Genomic DNA, 12641 nt, shown 5'->3' with positions numbered 1-12641 from the left:
CAACTTCGTTCCTCTACAACTCCAGTTCATTTCCTTCTTAGTATTTTAGGACTTGCTTATGGGCTTTTGCTCAAGCTGGACAAAATAATGCACCAACAACACTTTAAGTTTATATTATATTAAAATAATTGTACATACAGGGTATAAAATAAATAATTTTAATCAATTGTTGTTTTATTATATGTATTAGTAAGTATTTTACTACTTTCTTATGGAGCTGATGCTCAAGCCGGATAAAATAATGCATCTGCAACTCTTAAAGATTATATTATGTTAATATAATTGTACATGCAGGCTAAACAATAATAAATTTTAAGCAATTGTTGCTAAAATTATTTATTAAATGTAACGAAACTTCCGACATCTAGCTGACAAACTGCTAATTATTAACATTAAAAAGGAGCCATTAGCAGAATTCTTTTTATCATTAATGATAGATTCCATTGTATCATAATAGATGTCACGACGAAGAACTTAAAGCTATAAATATAATAAAAGCTCAAATTATATTTATTTTTTGTTCCAACAAGTGACATTTATTATGGATTTTTACTTTACAATTATTGATAACACATAAAATAAATTCACCAGAAATTTTCCAAGGGTTTGAGAAATAAAAATAACCTTTACTCCATTAATAAACTTTTAATCACAAACAAACAAATCTCTTAAGTTTTTAACATATTAAATAATGAAATATACATTTAAATCTATCTAAATATGAAGTAATAGTATTTAATTAATACTTTCTATTACGACGGTATCAGCAAATATCTCATCATTTTCATTGTTAGATGTAAGTGCTTCAGTACCATTAAAAAAAGTTCCATTTTCCCCAGTTTGATTTAAACTACCCGTGATTCCTTCAGTGGTAGCCTTTTCAGTACTAGTAACTTTGTCTTGGTAAATTATTTCTGGACCTGTCAATGTGGACGTTGACAAAAGATTTGGAAACTTATACGTGTTGTTTTTGATCTCCACTATTTTGGAGTAGTCGAAATAATGGAAGGGTTTGGGACCCACTTCTTTGTATTTATTCAAGTCCTCCCTGGAAATTCTGCCTTCCTGTTGGGCCTGAGCACCAGCAGACCTAAACGCGAAGGGATAATCCGGATTTCCATTGTGAGCTACGCCAAAAATGGAAGCTCCGGAGCCTTAAAAACACAACAAAGTTAATCCCAAAGTCGCAGACTTAGTGGAAACTCACCGGATAAGATTCCACCTTTCTTATTGATCTTCTCCCATATTTTCTGCGGGCCAAAATTTTGCAGCTGAAAGCCGGGTCCGTTGGGGTGGTTCCAGTAGTTGTTGAACTCATTGAACTTGGAGCCGAATTGATCCGTTAAAGGTTTCAGCAGTTTGTTGTTGGTGAACTTTTGAAAAATGTTTGGGACGTATTTGTTTCCCAGTTGGGCCGTTGGTGGTGCCCCCAACGGTACGTTGTGTCCCGTCAAACTGTTCAGCACGATTTCGGGCTGTAACTGCTGCAAATTCTTTAATTATTGTTAACCCTTTGGTGGTTGGAAACTCACTTCTTGTTGATCCTGTTCCTGTTGTTGGTCAAGTCCAAGCTCTTGAGCTTCGATGTCTGGTACTGTCGTTGTTTCAGGAATGATTGTACCTGCTAAGCTTTCGGTTGTTGTTATTGGTTCACTGTTAATGCTGCACAAAAACAGCACGGTTAAAACGATGGTGGTTTGTGAACACATTTTGTTTTATTTGTGACGATGGAGATGCCCCGTGGTTATTTATATGACTGAAATTGGAGTGAAACTATGGAATTTTAATCAGCCCACATTTGTTTTGGACGTAATTTTTACATGTAACTGATTGAGAAACTTGCAATTTTAATAATTTTACTGTAATGACCCGCGTCTTCGACACTTTTGGTGTCAAAAGTTTGATAATGTCCAAATGGAAATGGACTCATAATATGTGATTATGTTTGCATTAATTCAAAACATATTGAACAAATAAAAGTAATTACAATTGATTGCAATATATTGGAGGGAGTCTCAAATAGTCCAGACTGATTGTTGTAAGTTAATATGCGTTAAAACAAAGGTCAATTTCAAACTATTTGATAAAATTGACCAATTAGATACTATTACTATGTATTTTTGAACCAAATAACTTTAATTAGAAAGCAATAAGTTAATAAATTAGTAATTTAAAATTTTTACTGTAAATTTACACTCTGGTAAAGATTGTGGTAATTTAATTGGTGACAATTACCTTGAAAGTTCGAACTCTCGACCTTTGTTGAAAAAACAATAATTTTTTTATCTTTAGAATAAATTATATATTGTTTTAAAGAATGTTCATTAACAACCGATTAATGAAAAAATTATTGGACACAATTTTCTAGATATTTAACTTGGAAAATGTGTTTTACTTTTGAAGAGAAATAAGTGTAATACATCAACTTAACGACTTTTATGGCTAAAGCGTTTTTTACTCAATTAAACTAAACTATAATTTGTTTTTTCATTTGGAATATTAACATAACTAAGTTTAATATGTTGAGCAACTCCTGCTGTTAAAATTATTCATGTATGTGAATTAATTTGTTTTATTATAGAGCGATTAAATTAATTAATTCAATTAAAATAAATTATAACATGTTTTTATGATAGTTTCAGGAAAAATACATTGGTAATATTAGTTTTCTAGATATTTAATTGGAAGAGAATAATAATTTTTGTTTTCGACGACTCCTGCTGTTAAACTTTCTCATTTCATTAAGACAAATTATATATTGATGTATATTGATATATTTTCATATATTTATTTTCATTTAAAGTTTGTATTATTATCCATCGGCTCATGTTAAAAACAATACTGAGTATCTGATACTTTTCTCTATATTTGAAATGATTTTCAATGAAGAAAAATAAAAGGGAGTACATTAATTTGACAATTTCTGTTATTAAAATTTCTCATTCAGTTAAACTAAATTATAATTTGTTTTAAAAACTAATTTGTTAATTATTATAAGAAATACAATGGTCGAATTTTAATATTTTAAACATTTTATTTGAAAGAAAATAATAATGGTATACCTTATCTTTGTCAAGTCCTGCTGCTAAACTTTCTCATTCTTTGAAGTCAAATTATATATTGATTGAAAGCTTATCTTATTATGTATCGATCAATGTAAAAAGCAATAATAGTTATATTCTAGTTTTTTAGAAATTTGATTTAGAAAAAGTGTCACTTTTAAAGAGAATTAAAATTGAGTATACAGACTAATCGATTCCTGTAATAAAAATTTTCTTTCTTTTTATGCTAGACCACACATCAACTTTAAGTTTGTACTATTATCTATCGATCGATGTTAAAAACAACAGTGATCATTTACTATTTTCTCTATATTTGACTTGGTAAAGGATTTCTTTATGAAGATAAATAAAATGGAGGATATTAACTTGACAATTCCTGCAATGAAAATTCCTCATTTATTTAAAAAAAATTTAATTTGTTTTAAGATTTATTTTGTTAACTATTATAAAACATACAATAGTCAAAATTTAGATTTTTATACATTTTAGTTAGAGGAGAAAAATAATTGTGCAGATTATCTTTGTCGATTCCTGCTCGTAAAGTTTCTCATTTATTTAAAATAAAATATATACTGATTGAAGGTTTGTTTTACAATTTTTAAAATATTTGATTTGAAATAAGTGTGACTTTTAAAGAGAAATAAAATGAAGTATACAGACTAGTCGATCATGCTACACAAGTTTTACATTTTTTTATACTAAACCATACTCACTCAAAGTTTATATTATAGTCGATCGACCAATGTTAAAAAAAATAGTGATCATTTATCATTTTCTATATATTTGTCTTGGGAAATGATTTCTTTCTAAAGAAAAACAAAATGAATTATGTTATCTTGACAATTCCTGCAATTAAAATTGATCGTTTAATTAAATTAAATTTTAATTTGTTTGTGCTATTGTCTATTGACTAATATTTAAAAAAAAAATAGTGATTATCTACTATCTATATATTTAACATGGGAAAAGATTTTCTTTTGAGGAGAAATAAAATGAAGTACATTAACTTGACAATTCTTTCAATTAAAATTCCTTATTCAATTAAAATAAATTTTAATTTATTTTAAGATTTGTTTCGTTAGCTATTAGCATTTCAGTTGGAGGAACAAAATAATTGTGTAGATTATCTTTGACAACTCCTGCTGCTAAACTTTCTCATTTATTTAAGATAAATTATATATAGATTGAAAGCTTGTTTTGTTTTGAATTGACTATTGTAGAAAGCGATAATAATTATACATACAGTCTAGTGTATTCCTGTTGCAAAATCTTTTCATTTCTTTATACTGAATAACAGATTCATTTGGAGTTTGTACTATTATTTATTGATCAATGTTGCTACTTTTAATATATTTGACTTGGAAATGAATTCTCTTTTGAAAAGAAACAAAATGGACAGCATTAACTTGACCATTCCTGTAATTAAAATTCAAATAGATGATTCCTGCTGCTGAAGTTTTTAAAATTTGTATTATTGTCCATCCACTTAAGTAAACACCAATAATGAGGACAGTCAACTTAGTCCATATTTATGAAATTCTAGATAAATTAAGTCCAAATATTCAGCATTACATTACATACATCAAGTCAAAAAATTGAGAATTTGAAAAATCGATGAAAATGTTCAATTATAAATAGGTTTAAATTTATGAAATTCTAAATGAATTAAGTCAAATTGTTGAGCATTTAATATGATGAATAAAAAGTTAAAAATATTAGATTTAAAATTATTTAACTTCAATTGTAAATAAGTTTAGATTTATTTAACTTAGTCTTATGTTTATGAAATTCTAAATGAATTAAGTCAAAATATTGAGCATTTAATATGACGAATAAAAAGTTAAAAATATTAGATTTAAAATTATTTAACTTCAATTGTAAATAAGTTTAGATTTATTTAACTTAGTCTTATGTTTATGAAATTCTAAATGAATTAAGTCAAAATATTGAGCACTTAATATGATTAAGAAAATGTTAATAATATTAGGTTTAAAAATATTTAAGAAGTTTTGGATAAATCAAGTCAAAAAATTGTATATTTTATGAAACGAAGAAAAAGTTTAAATTATATTAGGTTTAGATTTATTTAACATAGTTTTATATCTTTCGGAAGTTTTGGATACAACAAGTCAAAAAATTGAGCATTTAATAAAACGAAGAAAATGTTCAATTATAAATAGGCTTAGAGTTATTTAACTTAGTCTTATATTTATGAATTTCTAGATGAATTAAGTCAAATTATTGAGCATTTAATGTGATGAAGAAAAGGTTAATGATATCATGTTTAAAATTATATAACTTAGTTTTATATTTAGGAAGTTCTGGATATATCAAGTCAAAAAATTGAGCATCTAATAAAACGAAGAAAATGTTCAATTATAAATAGGCTTAGACTTATTTAACTTAGTCTCATATTTATGAATTTCTAGATGAATTAAGTCAAAATATTGAGCATTCAATGTGATGAATAAAAAGTTAAAAATATTAGATTTAAAATTATTTAACTTAGTTTTATTTTTAGGAAGTTCTGGATACTTCAAGTCAATATATTGAGCATTTGATAAAACGAAGAAAATGTTCAATTGTAAATAAGTTTAGATTTATTTAACTTAGTCTTATGTTAATGAAATTCTAAATGAATTAAGTCAAAACATTGAGCACTTAATATGATGAAGAAAAAGTTAATAATATTAGGTTTAAAAATATTTAAAAATTCTGGATAAATCAAGTCAAAAAATTGTATATTTGATGAAACGAAGAAAAAGGTTAAATTATATTAGGTTTAGACTTATTTAACATAGTCTTATATCTTTCGGAAGTTTTGGATACAACAAGTCAAAAAATTGATCGTTTAATAAAACGAAGAAAATGTTCAATTATAAATAGGCTTAGACTTATTTAACTTAGTCTCATATTTATGAATTTCTAGATGAATTAAGACAAATTATTGAGTATTTAATGTAATGAAGAAAATGTTAATTATATTAGGTTTAAAATTATATAACTTAATTTTATATTTAAGAAGTTCTGGATATATCAAGTCTTTGACTTGAGCATCTAATAAAACGAAGAAAATGTTCAATTATAAATAGGTTTAGACTTATTTAACTTAGTCTCATATTTATGAATTTCTAGATGAATTAAGTCAAAATATTGAGCATTCAATGTGATGAAGAAAAAGTTAATAATATTAGATTTAAAATTATTTGACTTAGTTTTATATCTAGAAAGTTCTGGATGCATCAAGTCAAAAACTTAAGCATTTGTAAAAACGAAGAAAAGGTTAAATTATTTAACTTATTTAACTTAGTCTTATATTTATGAAATTCTAGATAAATTAAGTCAAAATTTGGGTACTTATTGAGATAAATAAAAATTTAATGGTATTGGTTGACTTAGTTTCATATTTATGAAATTCTAGATAAATCAAAACAAAAAAATTGATAAGAAAGTCTAATAAATTTGGTCAGGAAACAACATATTTCAGTTTTATCAAAATATGAAGTCATGATCAGTATTTAATAAATCATTTTGAATTGGATAGATGAGTTAAATAATTACTTTCTATGCATTTACACCAAACCTGGATTCCTTTTGAAAAAAAATTAAATGTACCTGAGTACATTAACCTAACGATTCCTGCCATTAAAATTTCTCATTAAATTAAAATAAAGTACAACTCATTTTAAAGCTTGTTTTATTAATTAATGTGAATTATACAAAGGTCATATTCCAGTTTTTTGCTATTTTATATGAGTGAGATACATAATTGTGTATATTAACATGTACGTGACTACTCCTGCTGCTCCGTCAACAGCAACAAGTTATGCATAGTTAAAGTTTGTTCCATCATCCATCGATTAGTGCAAAGACCTAAGACGCACTCCCCCCGTACTACTTAGCAACGCAACAAGACAACCCGCCGAAACAACAGGAGGTCCGCTCCACCATCCCGACGACACAACAATAAATCACGACGCGAGAGCCCCGTAAGGCGGGCGGCGACGTTGCAGGAAGCCCGCCGCGCGTGTGTGCGCAGCAGGAACAATCCCACCATTCGCGGCAACCGCGTAGGTCACGGCCGCGAACGCTGAGCCCGACTCCGGCACGCCAAACAGCACCGAACTCCAGTTGCTGTTCGGCCGAGGCGCGACACGCAGTCGGCCACGAAAAAACCACGGGAACCCCTTTATTATTGTGTCCACACACCGGATCCGGACGTCCCGCCTGCGGAGTGCGATTGTTTCGGCGACGCGGGACAGCGCCGACAGCGGAGCGTGGGAGTACCGTGCTGGGAAGTGGTACCCGGAGCCTGGGACGCCGGTGAGTATGCGACCCTGCGGGCCGCAGGAGCTGTTCCGGATGTTTGTGTTGATTGAGGTTATGGTCGTTGGTGCCCCGCTCAAGGGGGGGGGGGTGGTTTGGGGGTGGATCGATCGGGGGGTTGCGCTAATTGGAGACGTCCGGCCCGGGGGAGGAAGTGCATCGCGACGTCGGCGGCGTCCTTTGTTCCGACGTGCGGAAGCCAGTGCGGTCTCTAAATGGGCAAAAACAATTCGGGAAAGGTCGTACCGACGTGCAAAAGGTTCGATTTTTATTTTGTCGCCTTGGACGGTCGACAAGGTCCGGGCTAAGCAATTCCCCGTTGGCGAGGTTGCGGTCGGACGCCGAGACAAACTGGCGTTTTATTTTTTTTTTTTTTTTCGTTGAATTTACCCACGTAATATTAATAAGTTATTAATGGAGGTTGTTGTTATTTGGGTCGGGCTGATAATAAAATTTGCATGTTGTCCGCGGATCGATAAACAAACATAATTATGGACCTCAGTTTTGCGCAATTTCAAATATTAAAATGTGGCTGTTTACGTGTTTTAATTTCTTTTATCTTCGGATTGAGAAATGGTAATTTCGCTTTCGAGTTGTTATCCATTTTGTGGCGTCGCAGGTTTCCTTGAACTTTTCTGTTTTGATTTTTTGACTGAGGTTGTTGACGGTGGAACAATGAGGGTTTTTAGTTTTTTTTTTTTTTGTGGAATATTATACGAATTTATGAGGCTGGTTATGTTATCTTTCTTCTGATGTTTAAAAAGAAACTGTTTATTTTATCGTTTTATAAATATTTGACTTAAAACATGTATTGCTTTGATAATCAATCTTGTATAATTTAACTTTGATGATTCCTGCTGTTTAGATTTTATTATTATCTGAATATAATTATAGATTGTTTCAAAATTTGTTTATTACTTATCTACTAATGTCAAAACTACAATATTAATTTTGTAATATATTTCATATTTGAATTGGAACAGCTGTGTTCGATTCCTGCTGCTCATATGTTTCATATTTTAGATATTTGAATCGAAACAAATGTCACTTTTATAATTTTTTTATTTGGTGAATAATAATTAATTAGATATTATTTTAAAGCTCATTTTATAGTTTAACGATTAATGTAATAAACTATAATAATTATTTTATAGTTTTTTGAATATTTGATGTTATCTTCAAATAAAACCATTACTGCATACTTTAACTTTGACGACTCCAGTTCCTTCCATTAAAGTGCAATAAATTTTATACTACTTTAAAGCTCATATAAAGCTTATATAAAGCTGATATAAAAAACAATAGTGGTTAGTGTATAATTTTCTAGATATTTGTATTGGAACAAATGTCATTTACGGAGAGAAACTCTAATTTTGAAGTGTCCTGCTGTCTAAATCATTCATTCAAATATAATAAATTAGCTCATTTTATAGTCTATGAATTTATTAAAAAAGATATAATTATTTTATTTTCGAAATTTTACAAACCTTTAAATAAAACCATTTATGTAAAAATTAACTTTGGCGGTCCCTGCTTCTTAAATCCTTCACTAAAATACAATGAATTTTATATTATTTTAAACATCATTTTGTTGTACATTAATTAACATAAGAAACTGTAGTAGTTAATTTATAATTTTTCAGATATTTGAATTATAACAAATGTAATTTATGAAGAGAAACATTGTCGTATGTTTCATTTTCGATGGGTCCTGCTGCCTAAATCCTTTATTCAAATATAATAAATTATATATTGTTTTGAAGCTTATTTTATTGTCTATCGACAAATGTAGAAAATTAAAATAGTAATTTTATAATTTTCCACATATTTGAATTGGAACAAATGTATTTTGTAAAAGGAAACATTACTGTGTACTTTAGTTTTGATAAATTCTGCTGCTTAAATCTTTCATTTAAATATAATAATTTATGTCTCGCTTTAAATCTCATTTCATGGTCTATCAATTAATTAAAAAAAAAAAAACATAATAATTATTCTATAATTTTCTAAATATTTGAATTGAAAGAAATGTCATTTTTAAATAAAACCATTACGGAATATATTAACTTTGGCGGGTCCTGCTCCTTAACCCTTCCATTAAAATACAATGAATTTTATATTATTTTAAACCTCATTTTGTTGTCCATTGAATAATATAAAAAAACTAGAATGGTCAATGTATAATTTTCTAGATATTTAAATTGTAACAAATGTAATTTATGAAGAGAAACATTGTATGTTTTAATTTCGATGGATCCTGCTGCCTAAATAATTTATTCAAATATAATAAATTATATATTGTTTTAAAGCTTATTTTATTGTCTATCGACTAATATAGAATTAAAGTAGTCTCCAATATTAATTTTGTAATATATTTCATATTTGAATTGGAACAGCTGTGTTCGATTCCTGCTGCTCACATATTTCATATTTTAGATATTTGAATTGAAACAAATATCACTTTTATAATTTTTTTATTTGGTGTATAATAATTAATTAGATAATATTTTAAAGCTCATTTTATAGTTTAACGATTAATGTAAAAAACTATAATAATTTTTTTATAGTTTTCTAAATATTTGATGATATCTTCAAATAAAACCATTACTGCATACTTTAACTTTGATGATTCCAGTTCCTTTCATTAAAGTGCAATAAATTTTATATTACTTTAAAGCTCATTTTATTGTCCTTCAATATGTATAATTTTCTAGATATTTGTATTGGAACAAATGTCATTTACGGAGAGAAACTCTAATTTTGAAGTGTCCTGCTGTCTAAATCATTCATTCAAATATAATAAATTAGCTCATTTTATGGTCTATGAATTTATTAAAAAAGATATAATAATTATTTTATTTTCCAAATTTTTGAATTGGAACAAATATCATCCAACTTTAAATAAAACCATTAATGTAAAAATTAACTTTGGCAGTCCCTGTTTCTTAAATCTTTCACTAAAATACAATGAATTTTATATTATTTTAAACATCATTTTGTTGTACATTAATTAACATAAGAAACTATAGTAGTTAATTTATAATTTTTCAGATATTTGAATTATAATAAATGTAATTTATGAAGAGAAACATTGTCGTATGTTTTATTTTCGATGGGTCCTGCTGCCTAAATCTTTTATTCAAATATAATAAATTATGTATTGTTTTAAAGCTTATTTTATTGTCTATCGAGCAATGTAGAAAATTAAAATAGTAAGTTTATAATTTTCCACATTTTTGAATTGGAACAAATGTAATTTATGAAAAGAAACATTGTCAGATGTTTTTAATTTCCATGGGTCCTGCTGTCTAAATCTTTTATTCAAATGTAACAAATTATGTACTATTTTAAAGCTTATTTTATTGTCCATCGACCAATGTAGAAAATTAAAGCAGTGATTTAATAATTTTCGACATATTTGAATTAGAATAAATGTCCTTTGTGAAGAAAAACATTACTGTGTACTTTAATTTTAATGGGTCCTACTCCTTAAATCTTTCATTTAAATATAATAATTTATGTATTGTTTTAAAGGCCATTTCACGGTTTATCAATTAATATAAAAAGTCATAATAATTATTTGATAATTTTCTCAATATTTGAATTGGAACAAATGTCATCTTTATATGAAACTATTATTGTATATTTTAACTTTGGTAGTTCCTGCTCTTTAAATCTTCCATTTAATTACAACGAATTTTATATTATTTTATTATTCATTTTGTTGTCCATTAATTAACATAAAAAACTATAGGAGCCAAATTATAATTTTCCAGATATTTGAATTGGAACAAATGTAATTTATGAAGAGAAACATTGTCGGATGATTTTTAATTTAGATGGATCCTGCTGCCTAAATCATTTATTCAAATATAATAAATTATGTATTATTTTAAAGCTTATTTTATTGTCTATCGACCAATATAGAAAATTAAAGGAGTGATTTAATAATTTTTCATATATTGGAATTGAAACAAATATACTTTAGGAAAAGAAACATTACAGTGTACTTTACTTTTGATGGGTCCTACTTCCTAAATCTTTCATTTAAATATAATAATGTATGTATCGTTTTAAATCCTATTTCACGGTCTATCAACTAATATAAAAAACTATAATAGTTATTCTATAATTTTCTCAATATTTGAATTGGAACAAATGTCATCTTTAATAAAACTATTATTGTATACTCTAACTTTGGTAGTTCCTGCTCCTTAAAACTTTCGTTCAAATACAATGAATATTATATTATTTTAAATTTCATTTTGTTGCCCATTAATTAATATAAAAAACTATAGTACCCAATTTATAATTTTCCAGAAATTTTAATTGGAACAAATGTAATTTATGAATAGAAACATAGTCGTATGTTTTAACGTCGATGGGTCCTGCTGCCTAAATTTTTTATTCAAATATAACAAATTATGTATTGTTTTAAAGCTTATTTTATTGTCTATCGACCAATGTAGAAAATTAAAGCAGTGATTTAATAATTTTCAACATATTTGAATTAGAATAAATGTCCTTTGTGAAGAGAAACATTACTTTGTACTTTAATTTTGATGGGTCCTACTCCTTAAATTTTTCTTTAAATATAATAATTTATGTATAGTTTTAAAGCTCATTTCATGGTCTATTAATTAGTATAAAAAACCATAATAATTATTTTATAATTTTCTCAATATTTGAATTGGAACAAATTTCATCTTTATATAAAACTATTATTGTGTACTTTAACTTTGGTTGTTCCTGCTCTTTAAATCTTCCATTAAAATACAATGAATTTTATATTATTTTAAATCTCACTTTGTTGTCTATTAATTAATATAAAAAATTATGGTACCCAGTGTATAATTTTCTAGATATTTGAATTGGAATAAATGTAATTTAGGAAGAGAAACATTGTCGTATGTTTTAATTTCGATGGGTCCTGCTGCCCAAATCTTTTATTCATGTATAATAAATTATATATTGTTTTAAAGCTTATTTTATTGTCTATCGACCAATGTAGAAAATTAAAGTAGTAACTTTATAATTTTGCACATATTTGAATTGGAACAATGTCTTTTGTGAAGACAAACAGTACTACGTACTTTAACTTTGATGGGTCCTGCTGCTTAAATCTTTCATTCAAATATAATAATGTATGTACTGTTTTAAAGCTCATTTTATTATTGACTAATGTAACAAACTATAAGAGTTAGTTTATAATTTTCTAGATATCTAAATTCAAACAAATATCATTTTTAAATT

The 12641-nt window shown here is 27.3% G+C and overlaps 2 protein-coding genes across 6 annotated transcripts in view; one reads left to right on the top strand and one right to left on the bottom strand.

The window, feature by feature from the left end:
* Positions 1-735: 735 nt before the first annotated feature.
* Positions 736-1737, bottom strand: LOC126265993 (uncharacterized). The gene is made up of 3 exons (XM_049969110.1): positions 1533-1737; positions 1208-1484; positions 736-1154 (listed from the first exon to the last, which is right to left on the bottom strand). Exons 1-3 carry the CDS (start codon positions 1707-1709, stop codon positions 736-738), a joined length of 873 nt encoding a protein of 290 aa, XP_049825067.1. The 5' UTR covers positions 1710-1737.
* Positions 1738-7182: 5445 nt separating this feature from the next.
* LOC109606516 (calcium/calmodulin-dependent protein kinase kinase 2) overlaps positions 7183-12641 on the top strand; it is a 49579-nt gene continuing 44120 nt past the window's right edge. For 3 of the 5 annotated variants that reach the window (XM_049968430.1, XM_049968431.1, XM_049968429.1), the window contains exon 1: positions 7185-7385. The gene's annotated coding sequence lies outside the window, so the exon portion shown is untranslated. Of the gene's footprint in view, positions 7386-12641 lie in introns of all 5 variants that reach the window. The other 2 variants (XM_049968434.1, XM_049968433.1) reach the window with 2 other exon arrangements.

This window comes from Aethina tumida, chromosome 6, assembly GCF_024364675.1.
Source record: "Aethina tumida isolate Nest 87 chromosome 6, icAetTumi1.1, whole genome shotgun sequence".
NCBI classification, from domain to species: domain Eukaryota; kingdom Metazoa; phylum Arthropoda; class Insecta; order Coleoptera; family Nitidulidae; genus Aethina; species Aethina tumida.
Note: the sequence above shows the minus strand (reverse complement) of the source record. Positions and strands in the feature narration are given on the sequence as shown.